The sequence below is a fragment of the Periplaneta americana genome, chromosome 7, assembly GCF_040183065.1.
Source record: "Periplaneta americana isolate PAMFEO1 chromosome 7, P.americana_PAMFEO1_priV1, whole genome shotgun sequence".
In the NCBI taxonomy this organism is placed as follows: Eukaryota; Metazoa; Arthropoda; class Insecta; order Blattodea; family Blattidae; genus Periplaneta; species Periplaneta americana.
This window is the reverse complement of record NC_091123.1, coordinates 162,781,502-162,809,463: the sequence shown is the minus strand read 5'-3', so window position 1 is coordinate 162,809,463 and position 27,962 is coordinate 162,781,502. Positions and strand designations below refer to the sequence as shown.

Below are 27,962 nucleotides of genomic sequence, written 5' to 3'. Positions count from 1 at the left end.
ACACTCTAGCTTCGTGTCCGCAAAACTCCTTCAAAATCTGGAGGTCGTGATAATAATAATAATAATAATAATAATAATAATAATAATAATAATAATAATAATAATAATAATAATAATAATAACTTTTCTTCCAAAATGCACAGGGCCTAATAATAATGATCACTTTCGTCCCAAAATGCACAGTACTTAGTAATAATGATCACTTTTGTTTCAAAATGCACATCTCAGCCTAGTGTGGAAGGTTTGTGTAAAACACTCTAGCTTCGTGTCCGCAAAACTCCTTCAAAATCTGGAGGTCCTGATACTTTTCCTTCGATATTACTAGAGGACCTGTAAAGAAGTTTCGTTATTAGAAATAATGTTAGCGATATTTAAATTATTAGCAGATATAAAATAAATTATTCAAGATAATTTGTATTTTACCTCTGTAAGCAGGACATGGGTATTCTTCAGATTGCTGCTCTCGAATTCGCAGTGAAGCTCTCAACACCGATGAAATCCAAGCTCCATTATACGTATCTCGATGTTGAATGAGGCGGGGGTGTTCTTTTGTGATGATTGCCTCTCTGATGGGCCTTGTAAGAAATGGACATTTCCTCCAATATTTCTGCTGCAGAAATGACTCCCAACTTCCGATCATATCTTGATTGACCAACACAACATCAAAAGGTTTAGGTTTACATCGAGCTTGTACCACGATCCGCACCCAATCCATTGGGACTTCTGCTACTGCTTTTGTATTAATCAGTCGCATATTTTTATCACATTCCATATACGAGTGTCCCCTAATGGGAAAAGTTACTTCCACTGTGTCCAGAAGTTTCAGTTCATTCACAAGATAATTAAGATACCTCAGAACAGTATAATTCTTGTTCTGGCCTGAACATGAATCACAAAAAATTTCAAGATGTCTGACTTTCTTGTCCATTATTTCTGTCACAAAGTGATTTAAAAAGGATACGACTTCATTGGCTCCTTTTCTACCAATATCTTCAGTGTAAGTATAAAACACTGAAGTTTCATCTGAAAGTTGATGAATATTGAAAGAGTAAACAGATAATTGCCTTCTGTAATAGACATCATTGGTACTAATGTTCGGTAAGCATAACTTTTTTTGGTAGGCCATGCAAATTGCTTCTGTTTCTTCAGACTTCCGACTTCTTAAACGAGCATTCCTCTTTCTGGTATAAAATGTTTCAGCTTTGAGTTTATGGATCTTGTTGTTATAGGTGATCTTATTAATTTCTTCCAAAACTTGTTTCTTCATGTCGCCATCTAAATTATTTTCAGACAGTCTTGCATTCAGCACTTTCATCTCAGCTGTGTACTTATCACAGGCTGAGCATGTATCACTCCTTGGATATCCAAACGCTATATTGAATTTGGTGTTGAAAACTGTTCTATATGTTTCATATGAAATTACTAAATTTTGGTATTTTTTCTTGAACATTTCATACATCTTTTTCACTGATAGTTCTTCTGGGAGATACAATTTCTTGGTCTTTTCATTGCTGTAATCACTTGATCTACCTTTAAACGAATTAATATGATCATAGATTGCCTTTCCTACTTCTTCCTTAATTTTCCATGGTCTATTTCCATGCTGACCCCTTCCATCACGAGGGGACACACCAGATTTCATACATTTTTGAAGTGTCATTAACCGTCGCCTTGTTATGCCATGTACTGCCATGAACGCTTTTCTGCATATCGATATTTCATGTACAATGTCCTCACGTTTCACTCTCACTCTGTAGTTAAAATTACACTCTCGAAACTGTGCTTCATCTTCATTCTTTCTTGATCGCCTTCGATAAACTGGAATTATTGTAATAAGGCCAGTCAGATGTAATGACTGTTGATTCCAATCTTCTAAATCATTAAATTGCCTTATAATACTTGATCTTTCTTCAGCACTTACTTTCTCAAAACACTTTAACTTACAGTTGCAGTCTTCTCCTATTTCATGTGATTGAACCCTTAATTTCTTCATGACTGCAGTCATTCTCCCCTGTACTTGATTTTTCTTAACACTGTTAGAAGTTGAAGGTCTCTGAGTTTCATCCTCAGATGAAGTACTCATCATTCAATAATACTTGTGCAGCAAATGCTGCAAACTAAGTTCATTAGATGTTCAAATAAACAGTTTTCAGATTTATTTTCAATGAAGAATACCGGACATTCTGAAAGTTATTTGCTTCCATAATAATGAAAGATACTCTCTCTCGAGCCAATACTAAAGAGAACCAAGCATATAAATATCTACACCACACCGCCATTAAATATATGAAAAAGACCCAACCTCACTTGATTAATAACTATAAAAATATTTGATTTTTAATCATATTATTATCTTACGTAAGTTTTATAGCTTTCAGTAACATATACTATATACATACTATTCAGACTCCAAAGCAGCTATTCTATCAATCGTCTCTAAACACACACCTTCATCTCAAACAGCAGAAATAACTAAAATGCTCTCTCAATTAATATCACTCAATAAAAGAATTGTATTCCAATGGATACCATCCCATTGTGGAATCCTGGGAAACGAGAATGCGGATGCTTTAGCAAAGAAGGGCAGCACTGCTACCTACAGACCTGTTACTAAATCTACGTATTACTCTGTGAAGAGATTTATTGAATCTACATACTTAGACTTCAACAAACAAAATTTGATAACACAATCCCAAGGGAAAAAATGGAACTCTCTGCATCAAAATCCACAGTTAATTCCCGATTTACCACGAAAATCTTCTGTAGCTGCATTTAGATTGGCAACAGGCCATGATTGTTTGGCTAGACACCTGCATAGAATTGGAATATATCAGTCCCTTGGCTGCCCATTGTGCAACTCAAACCAAGAAATGGATTCGGAACACCTCAAAATCTGTGCTTCAGTGGCTGGTCATGATAATATCTTTGAAAAATATTGGAGTGCAAGAGGTCAAATGACTTTATTGTGAAACGCCTGGCATTAGAAAACAACAACAACAACATATATATACTATATAGCCGCCACTCAGTAAAATATAGAAATCAAAATCTAATTTAAGTTATTCTCTACATCTACTTAAATAACCACAAAACGTTTCACTTTCATATCACAAAAATAGTCACATCATGGCATTAACTACAATAACATTTCATTTCTAATGGTAATAATGTCATCAAACCACCTCAAGTTTTGTAGTTTTTAATATCCAATACACAGCTGTATCCAAAAAATTACACACCACAGAATCGAACCTGTAAATTATTTTTAGTAAGTTAAGTTTTTTTTTAACCAATTTAATTTGAACACTATATATGTCAGCATTCTTGCAGATCATGGCCTTCTTGTAGTGTGTTTCGTTTTATTCTGAAATGCAATTAGCTAGTTAAGCTAGTTCTCAAAACTGATGACAGATGGATTTTGGAAAATTGGAAAATTATGTTGAAATATTGTCATTTCACTGAAAACTACTATTTTTCTGAAAAACGTTGAGTTCCAAGCTCATTTATTAAAATCCGTTCAGCCGTTTTCCCGCAATTTCCATTACCGGTTCAAATTACATATATAGATAATATTATTTAATAATAATATTAAAACTTTAGTGAAAAGTTTACAACACTTATACAGCTGAACTGAATTTCTCAAACTAAAAGGTATTATGCTTGTACATGGAGTTTATGCAGAAAGAATGAATTTTCTCATTATAACAATTATGCACAACAATTCCCTTCTTCTTGCTTTAACATGCATGCCAATCCATGAGGAAACTAAAAATTAAATCACACAAACAGTGGACAGAGCCACTGCCATCGTGATCTAGACCAGGCCGTAATGCAGGTTGTGTGACGTCATTCGATGAGTCGGGCTTTTCTATTTGAGTATACGGAGCTGAGTGAAATATATTACTTTATAGCGTGTCGGCGCTCAATTTTATTTAGTGTAATGTGTGTATAAGACCCCTTCACACTTCTTACTGCATAATATGTTGCAGAAATAATTACAAAACTGTGTTATTTTAATGCGAACGGAGTTTTACATGGCAACATAACCTGGTTGCATCAACATTTTAAGTTTGGAAAGGAAGCTATTTTGAGATTTAATAAAGAAGAATTATTTATATTGTGATTTTAATTTAGCACGTCTACCTTCCTTACTCGTAGGTACAAAATTTACCACAGTCCCTCCTATGAAATTAGTGTATGTACAGTTGTGTGTTAATCTGGTAGGTTAGATAAATACAATTCATTACAGCCCAGTAAAGTAGGGAACAAATAAATAATACAATTCAATTTTTATTCAATGTAATATGTGCATAAGTTCCATTTATGTGTTGCATAATGTGGCAGGAATAATAAATAAAACTGTGTTATTTTTATGTGAAGAGAATTTACCATGTTAACATAACCTTTCTGCGTCAACATTTTAGGCTTAAGTTGAGAACGAAAACGGTTTTGAGATTTAATAAAGAAGAATATATTTTTAGGATAAACTTCAGAACGCGGTTACCGTCCTTACTTATAGGCAGAAAATTCACCACAGTCCCTCATATGAAATGTACATACGTTATATTACTTAGTAGCGCTGAGGTATAGTTCCGGTAATTTCTGAACTGAAAACAGTTGAATTAATTTTTTGTGGAGATGCAAGGCATAATAAAATCCTGAACGAACCGAACTAATTTGTATATGCAAGATGTATGAATACGAAGGGAACTACCTCAGCGCTAGTTTAGCCCTAGTAACATATTAAACTAATCAGACTTCAGACTGGAGTACCGTCTGAAACGAATAAATACATTGAAGTGTAGACAAATTGCATTTATAAGTTATACGTAGCGTTATGCTTAATTATAATGCATAATTGCGAATATAGAAATAAGGCAAGTACTGATAGAATAAACATAAGCTATAACTTCAACACATTAAAATATGCGTGCGATGCAATTGAAAATTGTTGAAACGTGCATAAATGAATGTGCAAGAATTTCGTAATGAAGCATGAGTGCTTTATTTCAACTAATTACAATTCTAGATACTGTAACAGTAATGAAAACTATAGGGTATAATTTTTCGTAATATATTATATGTATCTCGTTTTTAGTTCAAATTGTGTATATTATCAAACGTCGTATTATTTACTCGTATAATGTAGGTTATTCACAAATAAAAATGGCGCAATAATTTAAATTTAATAAGACAAATACGGTAAACTAACAATAATGGATTAGACAAGAGTAACATCAGTAACGCTACACTTAGGCCTAATCACATGCCAGTCAATGTTTCACTTTCACGTATATATTATTACACATATTTAGCCTACTGTTTATAAGACCAAAATTTCACTTAACCACATAAGGGCGCAATATTTAATCGAACTAAAGGCAGGTATTACACATACGAACTTTGCCTGCAACAACGTAATTTTCACACCAAAAATAATATTATACCTTAAATTGCAAGTGAATTGTGTCTCAAGTGTCTCACAATCACTGTTTAAAATTTTACTGACGCAATTACACTGCATTTCAGAGAAATATATGTTATTCTTCATGCACTGCAACTAATTCATATGGTTGAAAGACCGCCCTTCGCGATCAGCTGTTAAGCGAGTCACGTGGTCTGCCTTACGGCCTGTATTAGATCACGATGGCAGTGACAGAGCACATTATTTCCCTGTACGCTAAATCTAAAATCTGCTGTAGCACTTGCACTATTCACATTATCACATTGGTCGATTAATAGCTTTAAACTACATGGAATCCTGCATCACATAGCATGCATAACTCATTTTTGAAAAAAAGTGGAAAAAGCACGTTCTTCGCCTGTGCTCTTAATTATGTAAGTGGAAGCTTTTAGGGAGGAAATTGCCCGATTGTTTCTCCGAAAGGCTGGTTCTCTTCGATGGCGTCGAGAGAGAGCGATGCTTCATGAAGTCAGTTCTTATAGTCTGATCACTTACAACTCCGTGAGTGTACTGCAGGTCAGATACAACTTGCCACCAGTGATAGTCCGCAGATACTCAGTGTACCGTGCTGTTATTTTCCTTCTTCGGCCTTGATGACGTTCTTTAACCTCACCTGCGACTTGATAACGTAGCCATGATAACTCCGTGATGTCTTCAAAACTCGAGCAACACGAGCCTGACTTTGTAAAACGTTTATCATAAAGTAGCCTCGTTTAATTATTAGGCAGTGGCATTCCTTTTAAGATTTGAAAATCCGACGTTGTCACGTCTTGTTTGTTGCTGCTATGTATTAATACTAGCCGTACCCGTGCGCTCCGCTGCACCCGTTAGAAATAAATATAAAGTAATTACATAATTAAAATAGGACATATGATCCAGGGAACATTCGTGTTTGATAGAAGGATACATCGTTTAATATGTTACTTAATTTAAATTGTATCTAAATAATTAAAATACGATCATTTTGGTCCAGAGACCACTCATCGGTGCAATGACAGTTCCTTTAACATGTTTCTAATTTTTATTACATGCAACCATAGTTTAATGAACATTGACATCATTTAGATTTAATGTCTATACTTTATTTTACTTGTTATAGGTTTCCATTGAATTATGGTAATAACTTAATTTCAACCCTTGTTTTCTACGTATTCAGTAAATGGCGTTTGGCCCACTATGGTTCTGAACCCTTCAAATAACTTAAATTATATGATATAATATTACATTACATATATTATATTATATATTATATTATATTACATTACATTACATTATATATTATATTATATTATATTATATTATATTATATTATATTATATTATATTATATCAGAAGTTACTGTAATAACATTATAGCATTATGTCCATCTAGAGAAACTATAGTTTCCAATGATGAAATAATAATTAATTATACAAATCGGTTAATTTAGCTTCCGATATTACTTCATACAAACACAGAAACATTCTCTGTAGGCTATCTTTCATAGCTTTCGATTGTTGCTGTCCAAGGCCCCTTATAGACGAAGTCATTTGCTTTTTATTTCATTATACGGCCTTAGATGGCAGTTATTTTAATTTTAAAACTCATTTATCTCATTAAATATCAGTCCTATCAAAATTTTTCAAGGAATAAAACTTATCGCAAATGATGTTTAAAGAAACTTTTGTTATGCAACATTTTTCACAAAAGCAATAATAAGCGAGATATTTCGATTTATTTAATTCAGGTCCTCTTATAACCCCCTTTTAAATAATGTATTTTGAATGCCATATAGCCTAAAATCTAAGTTACAACGAACTTAATTTATATTCCAATTTTCTTCGAAATCCGTTCAGCCATTATCGCGTGAAAAGGTAACAAACATACAGACAGACATACAAACAGAAATTAAAAAAAAGCGATTTTCGGTTTCAGGGTGGTTAATTATATATGTTAGGACCAATTATTTTTGGAAAATCGAAAATTACCAGAAAAATTTCGGCTACAGATTTATTATTAGTATAGATAACATGGAACAAGACACACTGCTAAAATTTGCAACTCTGGTTTTTATATATACTCCGCGTGAAGTATTGGAGCGGCCTTCAAAAGACTTGACGACAATGGACAGTGCGACATAATTAAAATTATTCAAACTACAAAGCTTCCTTCCATACACTCCGCGTGGAATATTGGAGCGGCCTTCAAAAGACTTGACGACAATGGACAGTGCGACATAATTAAAATTATTGAAACTACAAAGCTTCCGTCCATACACTCCGCGTGGAATATTGGAGCGGCTTTCAAAAGACTTGACGGCAATGGACAGTGCGACATAATTAAAATTATTGAAACTACAAAGCTTCCGTCCATACACTCCGCGTGGAATATTGGAGCGGCTTTCAAAAGACTTGACGACAATGGACAGTGCGACATAATTAAAATTATTGAAACTACAAAGCTTCCGTCCATACACTCCGCGTGGAATATTGGAGCGGCCTTCAAAAGACTTGACGGCAATGGACAGTGCGACATAATTAAAATTATTGAAACTACAAAGCTTCCGTCCATACACTCCGCGTGGAATATTGGAGCGGCCTTCAAAAGACTTGACGACAATGGACAGTGCTACATAATTAAAATTATTGAAATTACAAAGCTTCCGTCCATACACTCTGCGTAGAATATTGGAGCGGCCTTCAAAAGACTTGACGACAATGGACAGCGCGACATAATTAAAATTATTGAAACTACAAAGCTTCCGTCCATACACTCTGCGTGGAATATTGGAGCGGCCTTCAAAAGACTTGACGACAATGGACAGTGCTACATAATTAAAATTATTGAAACTACAAAGCTTCCGTCCATACACTCCGCGTGGAATATTGGAGCGGCCTTCAAAAGACTTGACGACAATGGACAGTGCTACATAATTAAAATTATTGAAACTACAAAGCTTCCGTCCATACACTCTGCGTGGAATATTGGAGCGGCCTTCAAAAGACTTGACGACAATGGACAGCGCGACATAATTAAAATTATTGAAACTACAAAGCTTCCGTCCATACACTCTGCGTGGAATATTGGAGCGGCCTTCAAAAGACTTGACGACAATGGACAGTGCTACATAATTAAAATTATTGAAACTACAAAGCTTCCGTCCATACACTCCGCGTGGAATATTGGAGCGGCCTTCAAAAGACTTGACGACAATGGACAGCGCGACATAATTAAAATTATTGAAACTACAAAGCTTCCGTCCATACACTCTGCGTGGAATATTGGAGCGGCCTTCAAAAGACTTGACGACAATGGACAGTGCGACATAATTAAAATTATTGAAACTACAAAGCTTCCGTCCATACACTCCGCGTGGAATATTGGAGCGGCTTTCAAAAGACTTGACGGCAATGGACAGTGCGACATAATTAAAATTATTGAAACTACAAAGCTTCCGTCCATACACTCCGCGTGGAATATTGGAGCGGCTTTCAAAAGACTTGACGGCAATGGACAGTGCTACATAATTAAAATTATTGAAACTACAAAGCTTCCGTCCATACACTCCGCGTGGAATATTGGAGCGGTCTTCAAAAGACTTGACGAGAATGGACAGCGCGACATAATTAAAATTATTGAAACTACAAAGCTTCCGTCCATACACTCTGCGTGGAATATTGGAGCGGCCTTCAAAAGACTTGACGACAATGGACAGTGCTACATAATTAAAATTATTGAAACTACAAAGCTTCCGTCCATACACTCCGCGTGGAATATTGGAGCGGCCTTCAAAAGACTTGACGACAATGGACAGCGCGACATAATTAAAATTATTGAAACTACAAAGCTTCCGTCCATACACTCCGCGTGGAATATTGGAGCGGCCTTCAAAAGACTTGACGACAATGGACAGCGCTACATAATTAAAATTATTGAAACTACAAAGCTTCCGTCCATACACTCCGCGTGGAATATTGGAGCGGCCTTCAAAAGACTTGACGACAATGGACAGCGCGACATAATTAAAATTATTGAAACTACAAAGATTCCGTCCTCTTTGACACCGCTAGCCTACTAATTGAACGTGGCTAATTTACTAACAGCTCTGAGCATTTCAGACGTTGTGAAGTGACGTTCCATGATTAAATGAAATGACTTCGTATGACTCCAGTAAGAAAACAAGAAGATATTTTAAAAATTTTACATGTAAGAACAAAGCATAAGGGGAGAGGATGGTATTTTTTGGTGAAAAATGTGTAAATTAAAAAAAAAATCTTTAAAATACTCTGTGATATGTGTGTAATGCATAGCATAACATTTTGTGGGTATTTGTGCCCTTATCGGATGTTGAGTCGCCATTTTTAAACTTTCTGCGTTATAGATTTTTAAATCACTCACCCACTTTTATTGTTGTTTCCGGTAAATTAAGTTAAAAATATCTTTAAAATACTCTTTGATATGTGTGGAATGCATTGCATAACATTTTGTGAGTATTTGTGCCAGACAAAAATGGATATAATTTCTGAACTATTAAAGATACATGCATGAAATTTAGAACACACATTCTTTAGACTATTAGGAAACTTTTCTCTGTAACAGAATTTTGTTAATTGATTTCATTTTAAAAATACGTCCGTTTGTTTGCAAGAAAAGAAATCAGAAAATTGTTATTAAAGTTTAATTGTTTATTTTACAAACGTAGGGACTAATATCAAAATTCTGTTACAGACAGTCTGTAGAACATGCTTTTGCAAATACAAAAAAACTGTTTGAATCTATCTTTAAAACGGTTTAGATATATCGGTTTTAGTACAATTCTGCATTGAGTATATATTTTTTTTTTCAAATTTGGGCCCCCGAATAATTTTTTTTTCAAAATATTTATATTTGATTGAGTTCTAACAGATATGAGCTCTTTACATACAAAAAATTAATATTTTACACCAAATAGGAAAAACGTTTTAGAAAATATCATCCTCTCCCCTGTGAAGTGACGTTCCATGATTAAATGAAATGACTTCATATGACTCCAGCAAGAAAATAAGAAGATATTTTAAAAATTTTACATTTAAGAACCAAGCATAAAGACCTTCAACAGTATAATATCTATAAGAATCTATAAAATAAACGATTAATTGTTGAAAATGTCATGGCAATGCCAAGGAGTAAGTATTTTACTGATGCCATAATCAGAAATGTACCATAAAATACACAAGAAATTTGGTACAAGTTCTAATTGCCGTTGGAGTTTTTTGAGCAGTGTATTTGTATGCGGAAAATATTCGTTTTACGTCAGTAGATTTATTACTGACTCTGCAGTTGCGAGCGTCGTTAAATAAAACATAATTTAAACGTAATTTACGCCACAAGACGTACCGAAGAAAATCTCAAATATGATACAGTACAGGATGGATCGCTCGAATGTACATAATTTCAATTGTATGTGACAGGTGAACGGTTGAAGATAGAACCTTACTGTAACATTTATATGAAAGGAAAACTCAACTAGTTTCGAATCCTGTCGGTAGGTGGTGCGCAGACACGGTTTCTTTTCGTAGATTGTATCAATTGTCAAAATGGCGATACCGCAGATGAAAGCGCAAACTGTGTTGTGTTATGCGGATTTTAAATCAATTGTTAGAGTTCAAAGGGGGTATCGGCGAGTGTTTAACCATGATGCTCCAACTGTTAAAAGTATTAAGAAGTGTCACAATCGTAATAAAAATTGTTTGTGATTTTCACAGTATTTCGAGGTATGTTTCACTTTATAAGACACTTTTACCGCACTTAAAATTAGGACAAAGAAAACACGGGTTATGAAACTTGTTTCATGATTGTAAGTTCCAACTCAACTGAGAATTAATACTAACTCTCACAGTCTTATGAGGAATAAAATTCATTTTTATGAATTATGACTTCACAGGCAACAGTGATCTAAAGTTATGAGTCAATTGTTAAAGCAATTAAAATGAAATTTTTGAAATATTTTTTTTTTCCATTAGCATGTTAAACTGTATATAGCAATAAAAATAAATACATTTTTGGAATCAGCAGATGAAATTACATAAGAAACAGCAGAAATGTTACATTTAACAAAATCACTGTTGACCAGTGTAATTAATAATTTAACTTTTTTCAGACTAGTTTACTGAATTGATGTTCTTTTCATATGTTGAGCAGTGATTATATTTAAATAGCTAAATAATTTTATTTTTACTTCATAAATGACAGTTCTAAGTAATTATCTTTACATTTCTAATGCATTCAGATTAACTGGTAACTTAAGTAATTGGTTAACTAGCGGACTTACTCGTGTTAATTATTTAAGTCTGTGCGGCTTACAGCTGTTTCGGTGCTTCATCACACCGTCCTCAGAGCCTACTAGATCTCGGCGTCATCTCGTACTTCTCTGCCTCTTGTGTGGGTGCGTTTGATTGTTGAAAAGTGGAGTCATATAGTGTGTGTGTACTGAAATTGATCTGTGTGTTGAGAATTTGATCTGGGTGTGTTTTAGTGTGTTTGTATATTTCGTATTGTTCTAGTGTGTTGCGTTTTTGGTTCTTGGGTCGTATGTGTAGGATTTCCATGTCTGTATTTATGTTATTGTATGTATGGTTAGCATTGGTTATGTGATCGGCGTATGTAGATGTATTGTGTCCTCTGGTTATTGCTTTAATGTGTTCTTTGTAGCGTGTTTGGAATGATCTGCCTGTCTGTCCAATGTAGAAACTGTCGCAACTATTACATGTGTATTTGTATACACCTGTGTGGTCGTATTTATTTGTTTGTGTTGCACAGCTGTAAGCCGCACAAACTTACATAATTCACATGAGTAAGTCCGTTAGTTAATCAATTACTTATATTCAAGTGTTAAAAGTAGTGTACGCAAGATTCAAAATGGATTATGGTAACTTAAGTTTCAATAACAGTATTTCACATTATTATTATTATTATTATTATTATTATTATTATTATTATTATTATTATTATTCTTACTTATGCACTTATATTAATTGTAGATCTGATTGAGTGTAAGAGAAGGGCTTAAGGCCTTAACTCTGCCAGGTAAAATAAATAAAATAAATTATTATTATTATTATTATTATTATTATTATTATTATTATTATTATTATTATTATTACTACTACTACTACTACTACTACTACTACTACTACTACTACTACTACTACTACTACTACTACTACTATTAATAAACATTACAGTGCGATTGAGTGACTATTTTAGGAGTAAGGAGCGGATTCCTATGTAATTAAATATTCTTTTTGTGTGTGATAAAACACAATTAACAAAGTTAAAAATTCCGAACATGAAGTTTCAAGTTTAAAACCCGAATTTCATTTCACATAAAAACACATATTTTCACAAAAAATTTATGTAAATACATATTTTCAGGAAATCTATTATAAACACATAAATCTTGGAGTTTTTTTAAATTAAACAATTTTTTACAAAAACTTTTAAATATTTTAAAACTAAATCAATTATATCACTCAGAAGTACGTTATCTTTTGAAGAATTCTTGGTTGCTTCATGTTTCTAAGCGCTGTGTGCTGTATCCCTGTCCATTTTTGCAATAGTATCGCCTCAAGTTCTGAGAACTGCTAGACAGCATATCAGTGTTATTATTAGAGAATAAATTAACATGGACAAGGAGGAGAGATCTTGCAACACATAATTGGGAATGTTTATTGTTGCTGAAGATGAATTCATTCCACGCTTTGTTTGTGAAACACAACAGACATGAGTTGGGTATGAACATTATTTAATTTAAACAAATCTCTCACCTCTCGCTCATGTCTATCAATTAAGTCGTAAGACAATATATCTTGTTGTGATTCCCTGTTATCGGGCTTCGTCAATCGTTATCCTTCAAGATATACTGAAAGATGGTTGTTTAAAAACGATTTGGCTTTCCTATTACCAAATTTAAGCTTTTTGTGTGACACCATAAAAAACTGGAAACATCCAAAAACCTGTTATCTGAAACAGGGAGATGCGTGCCGTGGAAATTAAACTAGACTCGCTATCAGGTTCAGAAGTACAAGTACTAAGGGACAAATTCCAGAATGTGTTTGGAAAAAACAGTGGATGTAAAAAATGTGTAAAGTTGCTCAAGTATTGGAGGATGTGCCTGTAGATGAAATTGACGGTGTTTGTGTTTGTGACATTCCTCTCTTTAAATATGCATGTCTGTCGTCCTGTGATGTGGAAAGATAGTTTTCACAGTATAAGTCGTTGTTCGGAGATAATGAGCATGCATTTGAGATGGAGAATAAATTTGGAGATGACCTTTGTTGTTCACTGCAATTCTCGGCCAACTACTAGCACTCAAGTGTGGTTGGTGAGTACCTAGTAACATTTTTTTTTCAAGCTAAGTAAGGTATTTTTGTCATATTAAAAAATATATATTTTTTTATTTTTAGCAAATATTTTCGTACTTTTTAGCACATAAAAAATAAATATATTAAACATTTTTAGCACATAAAAATCCGCTCCCTACTTAGGAGTTACAACGTGATAAATATTTAACTCAGCGGGAAACTGATTCCTCCCTCCCTCTGGCTTCGGTATCGCCGTTTCTCTCTAACACGAGACGTCACTCTCTCGCACAAGGCATCTATATTATAACGCCTCAGCGATTTCCGATTGGTTCTCCTCATATACAGGAGTATAGTGAAATAGATCTACTGTAACTTATATGCCTGACTGCACTCAATCTGAAAACAATGTTCTGGTACGAAAGACTGACGTTGACATTCATAGATTTATTTACAATTGTTTAGTAAATAAGCTACTATATCACATACTCACGCTGTCGATGTTGCACTGTGCTCGGTACAAGAACTGAATAACTTGTTTTTGCGACCTTCCTATCTTATTAAGATAGTCTATCTTAATTAGATAGGAAGCTTGCATGTCATATCTACTGTCGGTGACTCAGGAGAAGACGAGAGTGGAGGAAGGGATGTGAACAGATAACGTAAGACCACACGTGCAAATTTTTACTGCTGTAAGCGGAAACAATAGGTCTCCTTCTGTTAAACTTAGCTTTAATTTCCATACGCTTTGTTACTCATGTTTCCTGCACGAGTAATAACCTGGCTACTGGGATGCTTATCTGAGCGATGTTTATAATAATCAGCACCGATAGTCAAGAAGGTCACATTCTTTCCGCTCGTCTTCTCCCTGAGTAACGGACAGTAGAGGCCGTAATTCTGGCTCAGCCAAGGTTGCCAGTTTGGGCGAAAAGTCACGGATTGGGCTACTCAGAAGCCCTGTTTGCGACTAATTTTTACTTCAGGCGATTTGTGAATTTTTGAGCTACTAGAAATTTTTGCGAGCGAAATTTGGCCGGATCAAAACTTCTTGTAATTTAAAAAAAAAAAAATCTTACTTTTTCTATCGTTTATGTTTATATGTATATGTATATATATGTATATATATATATATATATATATATATACACACACACAGAGTGATTTATATAGAACTGACACATTTCTTTCATTAATTGTTTCAAAACGAATTGTGCTAGCGACAACTTATTATACCTAAAATGTAGAGGAATTTTGGGAGATTATTTACCTCTATAGCAAATGTTGAAAATGTCCTCCATCCTGCATAAGGCACAACTCAACACGTCGTTCCATGTTACTGGCCACTCGTTGGAGGACTCTGTTGTCAATAGCTTGAATCTCCTGTGTGATGTTGTGCTTCAGATCGTCCAATGTCTGGAGACGTGTGGCGTAAACCCTGTCTTTTAAGTAACCCCATAGAAAGAAGTCCGGCGTTGTCAAATCCGGAGATCTCGGTGGCCACAGGTTCCTGGAAATTATTCGGTCGTCAAAGAAACTTGCAGTTAGTTCCATGGATTCATTTGATGTATGGCATGTAGCGCCATCTTGCTGAAAATATCCTTGACTCAGCTCTACATCGTTCAGTTGCTCAACAAACTCCATGAAAATCAGTCGGTACTCTGCAGTGTTCACAGTCTGGTTAAAAAAAATTGGCCCTTTTCACTCACCAGAGATCCAATTGTTTCCAATTTGTTTACCAGTCCCAGTATTGTGTTTCTTTTGGGAGGATTGCGAACACCAAATTCTCTCTGGTATGCCCTTTGAGTAGCTGTAATTGAATTCGTAATCCAGTATTGCTTCACAAGGAAGAGTCGTTGATTTAATGTGTACTGCATTTTCACGTTGACACAGAATGTCGAAAACAGCTGCCAACAATAGGAATAAAACATAAACATCTGCGCATCTAGTGCTGTCAACAATAGGAATAAAACATAAACATCTGCGCATCTAGTGACAAGGAATCGAAACTCCAGAGCATTCTGCTTAATTTGGTGCTAAAATTGGGTCAGTGCTCCAACAATAGGAATAAAACATAAACATCTGCGCATCTAGTGACAAGGAATCGAAACTCCAGAACAGTCTGCTTAATTTGGTGCTAAAATTGGGTCATTGAATGAATTTCCAACAGAATAATTAAACAAAGAAATGTGTCAGTTCTATATAAATCACTCTGTATATATTAGGGTTGCCAAACCTCCCGTATTTCCCAGGATCTCCTATATTTTCCCCTAATTTTTAACAGTCTTCCGACTCCCGCATTTTTCTTATTTTCGAGCATTTTTCTCCCTTATTTTTGCATAATGTAAAAATCATTATTCTAAACATTTACTTTGGCCGTGCATGATTGTTTATATGATGAACTTTGCTGTTCAAAACAGGCTTTGAAATGTGCAGTGTTTATAGCAGGTAATGGTTCCCAGAAATTCGTTTTATTGATCACACCTTTAAAATCAAACAATATTAAAATTTTAAACAAATAAAAAGTGGCTAGTTTTGCTCTAAGCACACCAAATAGTAGGGGAGAAGTGGGTACAGTGAGACAGGGAGAACAGTGAGACATTTTTTATTAGAAGGTAAATTTTGATATTGAAATGTTTGTAACAGTGGAGTTGTATGTTGCATGAGTAAAGTAACAGTATTTTCATACTCGATTTGATTCTAGTTATAAAGGTGAGTGATTAAAAAATAATTCGTAATTTTTCACTCTAGAAGTAAAATTGTGGCTTGTGTTTAATGAAGGTTATGTTGGATATACAAATTAAATAGAAATATGAATGTTTTGTTACCTAATACTATGGTATTTGACGTTATGTTTGGCAAAGTTTTGTCTTTCTTGTTTTGATTTTGAAGTGATGGCGCCATTTTTAAACGAACTATGCGTAAAGGGAACAGTGAGACATGCCATTGAAGGGTACACTGAGACGTCTCACTGTTCCCATTTACCAATGATTTGCAAAAATAAACTGTAATTATATTACATTTACCGGTAACTAACATTAAAAATGAATATACTAGTAACCGATTTAGGAACTATAGCTTAAAATAATGGATACATTACATTTTAATGGTTTCTTAAATAAAAAAAATATTTACAAAATTTAAGAAAATATTAAAAAATAATAAATAATTAAATTAAATTCTTATTATTATAAGCTTTGTTGTCACCAAAAATTCATTTTATTTTTTCGCAATAGTTTTAAAAGTCATGGAAAACTCACTATTCCAAATGTTCCAGATGTTTCAATGGTTTCGAAGTCAGACATCAAAATGATTCTAAATAAGTCTACAGAACATGGCAAGATAAAGAGACAGCAAGCTTTCTTTTCTTTTGAAATAAATGTAAATCATTTCAATGTCCGGTAATAGACACTGTGGTGTCTCACTGTACCCTCCTGAATGGGAACAGTGATACATTTGCATTTTTTGACAAACACGCATTGTGTATTATGTCCTTTATCTAGTAACATTTTTGTTTATGTATTATTGTACTCCATGTTTTAATGTATATTTCTTTTGTTGATTTTAAAAATACTTGAAATTTCACTTGCATACATGTCTTAATATTTTGTGTCTCAAACACGCATTGTGTATTATGTCCTTTATCTATTAACATTTTTGTTTATGTATTATTGTACTCCATGTTTTAATGTATATTTCTTTTGTTGATTTTAAAAATACTTGAAATTTCACTTGCATACATGTCTTAATATTTTGTGTCTCACTGTACCCACTACTCCCCTAATGCTCATACAAAGAGGGTGTTTTATCTCTTGAACAATAATGGAACCGATGTTTGAAACAGATCAGTGCTGCAAACTGCAGTCGACTTTAACCATTACACGAGACAAAATTTGTGCCAAAGTATAGAATAAAGTTGTTTTTTAGTAACTGAAAGGAATAATTTGTCTGTTTTCTATTTGAAATTTTGTCGATTCCTTGATGTTCCTATTTTCTTCAGAAAAAGTTGGCAACTAATATATACGAGGGCTATTCATAAAGTAACTTCCGTTTTCATACAGCGTGCGTAACAGAGACAGTGGCGCCGCTCTTGCGGTGGAGTGTACCTTAAATCAGTACGCGTCGAGCAGCGGTAGAGCCAAGGTCGTGTCTTTGTTCGTCTCTGATCCATGTGCTGTCAAAATGTGTACTGCAATCGTAAGTCCCGCCAGGTGTGAGGTATTTTCTGTAATGAGATTTCTTGTGGCCAAAAACTGTAAAGCTAGTGAAATCCATCGCTAACTTTGTGAAGTTTATGGGCCAGACGTAATGAGTCAAGGTGTGTATTTTATTTTATTGGGTTATTTTACGACGCTGTATCAACATCTAGGTTATTTAGCGTCTGAATGAAATGAAGGTGATAATGCCGGTGAAATGAGTCCGGGGTCTAGCACCGAAAGTTACCCAGCATTTGCTCGTATTGGGTTGAGGGAAAACCCCGGAAAAAACCTCAACCAGGTAACTTGCCCCGACCGGGATTCGAACCCGGGCCACCTGGTTTCGCAGCCAGACGCGCTGACCGTTACTCCACAGGTGTGGACTGAATGTGATGTAGACAATGGTGTCGTATGTTCAAAAATGGACGAACCAATGTCCATGATGAAGAGAGAAGTGGTCAACCGAGTATCGTGAATGCAGATCTAATTCGTTTGATTGACAAAAGGGTTAGAGCAAACCGCAGGTTCACCATGTCGGAGTTTAGTGAGAATTTTCCACAGATTAGTCGTACTCTGCTGTACAAAGTGATTACCGAAGATTTGAGCTACCGGAAACATTCTGTTAGATGGGTGCCTAAACTCCTTTCTGAGGACCAAAAGGCTCAGCGGATGGGAGCAGCACTGTCCTTTCTTGAGCGTTACGAAAGAGAAGGCGATGCTTTTCTCGATCAGATTGTGACAGGAGATGAGACTTGGGTGCGGTATGTGAATATAGAAACAAAGCTTCAATCAATGCAGTGGGGCCATACTCACTCCCCGAAAGAACCCACAAAGTGTCGTCAAACACGTTCCACGAGGAAACTCATGGCAACTGTCTTCTGCGAGAGAGAAGGAATTTTGCTAGTGGAGTTAATGGAGAGGAATGCCACAATTAACGCTGAGCTAACGCTCACTAACAACACTGTAACACACTAACAAAGTTGAAAGGGCCATTCAAAACAAACGTCGTGGTATGTTCAGCTCTGGGGTGATTTTCCTGCATGACAACGCACGGCCGCATACAGCACGTCGTACTGCGGCCAAACTGCAAGAGTTCAACTGGGAAGTATTGGATCATCCTCCCTATAGCCCAGATTTGGCGCCTAGCGATTACCATCTCTTCATGCACATGAAGACGTGGCTTGGCTCGAAGCGCTTTGACGATGACGAAGAGTTGAAAACCAGCGTCGTAGGTTGGCTTCAGTCGCAGGCGGCCGAATTCTACGATTGCGGAACTTCAAAGCTCGTCAAACACTACGAAAAGTGTCTCAATGTGACTGGAAACTATGTGGAAAAATAAACTAGAGTGCATACTTTCAAACGTATTGTAACCCAATTCTGTAACGTCATTAACAGGTTTGTAAAAAAATGAACGGAAGTTACTTTATGAATAGCCCTCGTATATACTGCATAGCTGAACGTAAGTTTCAACTTCCACTGCACCTATGTATGCACTGGAATTTCCTCAGATACGGGTAAGTGACGGTGTGGGGACAGGAAAACTCTTTCAAATACACGTGGAGGCGTAAGACTGTGGTTTAACATACTGTAGATCGTATTCACGTGGGTAGCATTTGTCGTGTAAGTTATTGAAAGAAATCATGTCATATCACGTGAATCACTACCTGCAATATGTTAAACCACAGTCTTACGCCTCCATGTGTATTTGAAGGGGTTTCCCATCCCCACTCCGTCACTTATCCTAGGAAACTCCTGTGCATAGACTAGACACAGTGCAAGCAGTGTTGCAACGACCTATTCACGAATATCAGGAGAAAAACATCGAAAAAACAGGAGATTACAGTAGATTAATTAAACATTAATTTTCTCTTCTTATAATATTAATTACAAAACAGTGTACTGTAAGGAAGATGATACTGTTGTATTACTATATAGCACATTCCTAACCAATGAAATAGAACAATTTTTCTAAATATTACTATTGTCATCTTTATTCAGCGTATGTAAGTAAGACATGCAATTTTGTTTTTACACAGTAATGTCTCCCTGACAATGTTTCCCATTAAAATATATTAATCAGGAGTTTTTTTTTTTTTGTATATTAAACTACTTTCGATAGAACGAGATTTATTTTAAAGATGATATTAAAGACAGTACTGCATTAGCTGCGATTATAACAGACGAAAAATTATTCCTTTTCCTGTTTTTGTATAACTACCCTTTAAACTGTTCATAATTTTCCCACTCTGATTTATAATTCTGGGAAGGAGTATTTACTTTTTTCTTTCTTGCTGGGACATTTTCACTCATTTTAAAAGATCACTGTGCACGATATGTAACACAAAAATACCATTACCTACACTTTACTCCCTCACTGTTTCACGTGTTTTTGCTCTTTAAGCATCATTGTGGCGACGCGTTTTGAGCAGGGAGACACAACGAGCTGGAAGAATATTCTTACTTCTAGCTCGTTGGGGGACAAATGAAAACATTGTTTGACTTGCAAATTAAGCTTTCAGGAATAACTCCCTGTAAAGTTAATTTGAATAATTTCGAGGGAAAAATTGTTCCGGGGCCGAGTATCGAACCCGGGACCTTTGGTTAAACGTACCAACGCTCTCCCACTGAGCTACCCGGGAACTCTACCCGACGCCGATCCAATTTTTCCCTCTATATCCACAGACCTCAAAGTGGGCTGACAACCGTCAAACAACCAACATTTGAGTGCACACTAACTCCGTGTGACTTTAAATTGTGGTTTTCTGTTACGTACAGTGACTTGTATTATGCAAATTAAGCTTTCAGGAATCACTCCCTGTAAAGTTAATTTCAATAATTTCGAGGGAAAAATTGTTCCGGGGCCGGGTATCGAACCCGGGACCTTTGGTTAAACGTAGCTTTAGTTCCGTTACATACTACAGCGAGAATGCGTTTGCCGAGCTATAAAAATGCTTTCCTGTAGCACTGAGTAAGGCACAGCTGTCATTGGTCCTGCTTCCACAGGTAATTTAACCTATAATTGTAGCCTATAAAATTTGTATTTTGTGAATGAAATTAAACAATTAATAGAAAGTCAGAGGGTCAAATTTATGTAACATCATCACATATCAAACCCAAAGACCTTGCATAGTAATAATAAGGTATTTAATCAAACTGCTTTCCATATTGGCGTAATAAAATTCGTGTTTTAATTAGGCCTATCTATACAGAGTTGGCTTCACTGTGTAGCAACATGTCTCGATTTGAATACATAAGCATTGCTATATAGCTGTCCCCACACATATTAAGATCTTAGTTCTCGGTGTACTTTGTTATTGCTATTGTTAAATCTAAATTGTATTGTGTACATGAGTATTATTCCTGTCATTTACCAACTTATACACACCCGCAAACGAATAAACAGATGTCAATACACAATACCGGAGAGTGCAGGAAGATAACTGAAAGCATCGTGAACTGTCGACTCGCTACTTGCTCTCCGGACCAAGCGAAGTTAGTATTATTATGTACACATAACTGCTATTCAAAGTAACCAAACGCAAAACTCTAGTTATGGTGTACCATACACAGAATATTGTGAAGTGACACAAGTATTTGCTGGAACATGGAAACTTTGTGTGACATGGAGCAGGAGGTAGGAAGAGAACTGAACCTGAGCAAGTCGAAGACTTACCTGTAGGTGAAACTTTCACAAGGAAAAAGTATAGGCAAACATGAACGTGATACTCCAAAGTTCAACGTGATGGTGCAGAATAACCAGTGCAACAGTGATTGGACTATTCTTCTTTATTAAAAAGAAAAGTGAATTGTGCAGTTTATTTCGCTTTGCTGGAACATTTTGCTATTCCACAGATTCCTTCTGGATACACATGCCATCAGGACGGGGTCTCCATCGATGGCGATGTCTGTGCTTAATGACCATTACGATCACCGGATTTAACTCCCCTTGAATTTTTTCCTGTGGGGTTAAGTTAAATAAAGTGTTTTCAACAGCAAGTTAATGACATGCATGACTTACGTCGTAGGATTATAAACACAGTAGCGTCCATGTTACAAAACAATTGGAGGGAGATTGGTTATCGGTTGGACATCTGTACTGATAACGAGGAGGCACATATTGAGATCTGCTGATTCTGCAGACAAACTTCAGTTCATGTTGTAAAATACTACTTTCTTGTATCATAATTAGCAAATACATTTTTTTTTTCTTTATTGGCTGATGTTATTTTGGATCTCTGTGCTACTTACTACTCCCTCTGTCTCATAATAAGTCCGGTACGCTTTTATTTCTTGTCCCATAATAATTGTACGATATCCATAATTTTACACTGGCGTTTACATAGGAGCAAAATGAAACACGTGAATGAGTAATACAACTGTATTACTCCAGAATCCGTACAAAATTGTCACAGAATTAGCAAAAGAAAAAAATTATTAGTCCGGGATCTGTATAAATTGGCCAATCATTGAGCCAAAAAAAAAAAAAGAACATGAATACTACTCGTACAACTTTATGACTCCAGGATCAGTACAAATTGGCTAGTCATTGAGCCAAAATAAATACTCCTAGTCGTGCAACTTTATTAACTCCAGGAATAGTACAAATTGACCAAGAAGTGAAACAAAGAAAAACATTCTCCTACGAGTAAAGACGAAAGAATTGCCTGTTAGACCGGGAAGGTTGTCATTCTAACAGCTTACCTATAACCACAGATCTACTGCTGCCTACTATAGCCTCGTCGTAAATGTTCCGAGGACACTCCAAAAGAGATGGCAGGTGCCCCTTCTGCATATGGGGAATCTTGTTCTTCCCGTCATTGATTTTCATTATTTCAATAAGATTGAACTACAAAGTGAGGAAGACGTTGAGCTTGTTGCGTGTCAGCTGAGAGAAGGCTGTTTCAATGGCGGCGATCAATTCATCAGTAGTTTGTGGAGCTGACTGATGCTGGAGAGACTGAATTGCCTGGAAGTAACCCATATCTAAAACATTCATATTCAGACTGGCGGTTGGCACACGAGTTCCAAAGTGATTCCACTGGCTGCTGCAGCGTCCATCCAGGTGCGGTCATTGGGACCGATATGCGGGCGCGCATTGTCCTGCTGAACTGATACCTGAATTCTCCCTGTGCGCGGTCCAGGAGGCCATTTTGCATTTATTGCTGGGGTTAATTTGGTGATGAGCATGGATCCAATTTCCAAAGATTACCGCCCCCGTTGCCAAATGCAGCGTGCTATTCTTTTACTGACATGAAATTTCTCTGCCGCACCTGTTATGACACCTTTCTTCACTAAGTAGCCATAGTGTTTTTCAACAAAAACTCCTATACCGCCTGCCGTTCAGTGTCTGTAAGGTTCTTGTTACCCCTGTCACTCACTACCGCCAGTTGTGTTCCCAGGATGTCCATGTCTGTTCAAACGTACATACTCACTGCAGGAGTATGCTCTACTAACGATTTCCAGCTTGCTTTGCTACACTGGTTTGTATAGAGTGCCACACCGGTGAGTTAAAACCAATACCCACTTTCGGTAATCTTCTGGGTGGCGTGTGTTGCTTGTCTCAATAAGATCACGTTATTGCCCTGCATAACCTTGTACACTGATCTACAGCGCTTCTCCTCACGCGTGCACTTCTCGTTTGCCCCGTCGTCTGTAATTACTGTAATACCATTTCGTCGTACCGGACAATTATTATGGGACAGAGGGAGTAATTACTACTGAAAAATGTTTATTAGAATTTAAAGAGGAAAGAAGTACAAGTATTCCCCGCGTCTTTGCACGAGGTAAACGAGTCGATTTAATTAGCTGTTGTACATGATTTACAATTCAATGTGTCACTTTTTTCATTCTAGAAACACCGTCCCAAAAATAAAAGGAAACTGAAGACACTGTAATGTTCTTTAGGTGACGAAAGGTTTAAGTGCTTTTAACGAGTTCGGGGAACTCGACTTTGTAAGGGGCTGTACTCCTGTCGCTGACCCAAACACTTCCTGTTTCTCCTTCTCGTATAATGTGGATTATGGCTTCTCCTACGTGATCAGGTCTGAAAAGAAACACCAAATTGTATTACAAAGACATAAAACTAATTTCTACCACCGACACCTTTATTTAGAAAGTGTTAAATAGAGCGCACGCATACACACAGCTAACGTTAGATTTGATGGATTTGATTATAGTGAACATTCGGCTGTAGTGAACTTAAATCATTGGTCTGATCCACATGCGTTACTAATATCCTAGATCATATATGTAACAGATATGTCGGGCTTATAGGCTTTGAGGTTAACAACTTTTGTCAGGTTTACTACGCTGCCATCTAGTTGTTACATAAGGAGTCACGTCATAATTTCCATTTGAATTGCATTAGCGACTGTGCTGCCATCTCGTGTTCGTTTACGGCGGACGGGTGGCGATCCTGGCGGTTGTTCTCTTCAAAGTGCTGCCGATTTTAACGTAGCGAGGAGTTATCTATTACATATATGATCTAGGCTAATACACACCAAAAATTTCGGTTTTAGTGAACTCTCACCCTCCGTTTTAATGAACCTAAGAAGTATAGATTCGAACAAAAATTTCACTGTAACGTAACAAAAATCTTTTCGAATAGGCATTCCTACATGAACTTGAACATAGAAGTTCTATATCTGACAAGGAGAGGACACGCTCTGTATATCACCAAACGAAATAAGATTGTGTGAGATGAAAGTACAAGACGTACTGTTTAAAGTCATATCTGGTATGGGTGGCCAATGATCCCTCGTTTTGAAAATATTGGCTAGTGTTTGTGACATCCTTCCGTTAGGTGCCTAATAGGGAAGCATTAGACTGTGTAACAGCGTAGCTCATATGGTTGGATGCTGAGTTGTTATGCAGGCAACATGAGTTCGAATTCTAATGCCTTCTAATTTTTTTTAAAGCTTGATATTATTATTATTATTATTATTATTATTATTATTATTATTATTATTATTATATTTTCATGTTGCAATATTTCTGTTTTTGTTTGTATATGATAAATTACCTCCTACTAAGCGCATTGGTCTCTATGCACATACAAATATTAACTTGCAAAAGCGCAAATAATAATAATAATAATAATAATAATAATAATAATAATAATAATAATAATATCAAGCTTCAAAAAATGAGAAGGCATTAGGATTCGAACTCAGGTTGCCTTGAAGATAACTCAGCATCCAACTATGTGAGCTACGCCGTTACACAGTCTAATGCTTCCCTATTAGGCACATAACGGAAATATGTCACAAACAATAGCCAATATTTCCAAAACGAGGGGTCATTGGCCACCCATGCCAGCTATGACTTTAAACAGTGTGTCTTGTACTTTCATCTCACACAATCTTATTTAATTCGGTGATATACAGAGCGTGTCCTCTCCTTGTGAGTTATTTTTGTAGTTTATATGGCGTGGGAAAGTTTAAATGAGGACTCAAGGAAAGTCCTTGGCCAAGCCCAGACAACAATAGAGAGTTCTGGCCAACGTTCCCAAACCCTACGGCTTGATTGGATCGCACAATTGGTTCCAAATTATTGCACTTTTCATTGGAGGATCGTGCACAACATAGGCCTATTTTGGATTATTTTACCTAACCCCCGTACACAATGTTTTATTTAAAGATTTTTTTTTAATTCTTATAAGAAAATGGTTGCTAAAATTAAATATGGGCGCATAACATTATTTTAAACACTTTGTTGTCTTGCTATAATAATGATTATTGATTAGTATACGAAAAACAGGCCTGAACCTGGAGGCATATGAGGGCATTGTTTATATAAATCTGTGTCTGTGTTGCACAAATCGACTGTAGTGTAAAGGTGCCTAATCCCGTGATAAAATTTGAATTGACTGCCATGGAGTTGTGGTCTCTGACTTTTAAGTTTTTGAAATACCTAACAGATGCCAGGAGATGTCTTCTTTTCCTACACCAGCCGTAACCGGCGTTCGAGAAATGCAACAAAGTGATGATGAAATAGAGATCGTTTAGAATTCTGTTAGTGCTTAGTAGGAGAAAAGGGCCTCGAACCTGGACCGTTTGCGTGACAATACGAAGATCAAGGCAACTCAGCTACTGCAGGGATTTAAGACAACACAATGCGAACGCAAATTATTGCACTCCTTTCCAATCTCCGTAGAAAAACAAGCTAAATTACCACTTCCTACTTGAAATCGAACTTTGCTCCCCTCGATATGTATTTGGAAAAGTTGCCTTTTTAGCCACAACACAAGACATTTGAACTACCGGTACTTAGGTAATTAAAATTGTGGTCCACCGCTGTAGAGTAACGGTTAGCGTACCTGATCGTGAAACGAGTGGGCCCTGTTGGGACAAGTTCTCTGGTTGAGGATTTTTCCTGAGTATTCCCTCAACCCATTAAGAGCAAATGCTGGACAGCATTCGGTGCTGGACTGTGGACTCATTTCGCTGGTATTATCACTAGGGAGCGGATTTTTATGTGCTAAAAAATTTAAATATATTTATTTTTATGTGCTAAAAAGTACGAAAATATTTGCTAAAAATAAAAGAAATATTTTTTTTAATATGACCAAAAATACCTTACTTAGCTTAGAAAAAAAAAATGTTCCTAGGTACTCACCAACAATACTTGAGTGCTAGTAGTTGGCCAAAGGTCATCTCGAAATTCTCCATCACAAATTCATGCCGATTATCTCTGAACAACGACTTTTCACATCACAGGATGTCAGATGTGCATATTTAAAGATAGGAATGCCACAAACACAAATACCGTCAAGTTCACCTACAGGCACACCCTCCAATACTTGAGCAACTTACACATTTTTTTATATCCACTGTTTTTTCCAAACACATTCTGGAATTTGTCCCTTAGTACTTGTACTTCTGAACCTGGTAGCGAGTTTAGTTTAATTTCCATGGCACGCACCTCCCTGTTTCAGAAAACAGGTTTTTGGATGTTTCGAGTTTTTTTATGGTGTCACACAAAGAGGTTAGATTTGCTAATAGGAAAGCCAAATCGTTTTTAAACAACCATCTTTCAGTATATCTTGAAGGATATCGATTGACGAAGCCCGATAACAAGGTATCACAACAAGACGTATTGCCTTATTTGATGGACATGAGCGAGAGGCGAGAGATTTGTTTAAATTAAATAATGTTCATACCCTTGATTTAGTTTTAAAATGTTTAAAAGTTCTTCTAAAAATTATTTACGTAAAAAAACTCCAAGATTTATGTGTTTATAATAGATTTCCTGAAAATATGTATTTACATAATTTTTGTGTGAAAATTTGTGTTTTTATGTGAAATAAAATTCGGGTTTTAAACTTGAAGCTTCATGTTCGGAATTTTTAACTTTGTTAATTGTGTTTTATCACACGCAAAAACAATATTTAATTACATAGAAATCCGCTTCTTAATTATCACCTTCGTCTCATTCAGACGTTAGATAACTATATAAAGTATCGTAAAATAACCAAAAGGAAATTCAAATGGGAATGGAGTGCAAAGACAGAACTCACTTTTGCATCGTGAATACGGACAGTATTGCTTCTCTTTTAATGTCAAGTTCCTCGTAGCCAGCCAGCACTCCATCTGCGATGGGAGTGTCTGTGAGTCCTGGACACATTGTGAGGACTCGAACTCCGTGCCTTGCACTCAGTGGCGCGAACTGGAAGACACAAAAATACTCTTATTAAAATATTAATTAAATATAATACATATTGTCTGTAACATCAGCAATCATGTTAATTCTATATGCAACAATGGAAACAGCCTGAAAATGGTCTAAAATTAATGACGTCATTCCATTTTCGGCGAATGAAGTGTAATGAAATTTAGAATTCCAACCAATCACAGTCATACATCGCGATAATTTCTGCAGCTCGATTTATTACTGTCAATTTATCGCATGGTCGTTCTTTTGTTTAGTCAGTATCGCCAACTGTTTCCACGTAAATTGAAGAGCATGAATCCATTGTACTAAATAAAG

The 27,962-nt window shown here is 35.9% G+C and overlaps 2 protein-coding genes across 7 annotated transcripts in view; both read right to left on the bottom strand.

Annotated features, from left to right (window-relative positions):
* LOC138703664 (15-hydroxyprostaglandin dehydrogenase [NAD(+)]-like) overlaps positions 1-27,962 on the bottom strand; it is a 161,302-nt gene that overhangs the window by 48,572 nt on the left and 84,768 nt on the right. For 3 of the 6 annotated variants that reach the window (XM_069831735.1, XM_069831733.1, XM_069831734.1), the window contains 2 exons: positions 27,493-27,641; positions 23,730-24,018 (listed from right to left, as the gene is read on the bottom strand). The exons of 1 other annotated variant lie outside the window; for it this stretch is intronic. In XM_069831735.1, coding sequence (XP_069687836.1) covers positions 23,892-24,018; positions 27,493-27,641 — 276 coding nt within the window. In that variant the 3' untranslated portion in view covers positions 23,730-23,891. Of the gene's footprint in view, positions 1-14,271; positions 14,377-23,729; positions 24,019-27,492; positions 27,642-27,962 lie in introns of those variants that run through there. 2 more of the 6 variants (XM_069831729.1, XM_069831730.1) reach the window with 2 other exon arrangements.
* Positions 87-3,341, bottom strand: LOC138703661 (uncharacterized). Its single transcript, XM_069831724.1, has 2 exons — positions 424-3,341; positions 87-330 (listed from the first exon to the last, which is right to left on the bottom strand). Exons 1-2 carry the CDS (start codon positions 2,084-2,086, stop codon positions 230-232), a joined length of 1,764 nt encoding a protein of 587 aa, XP_069687825.1. The 5' UTR covers positions 2,087-3,341; the 3' UTR covers positions 87-229.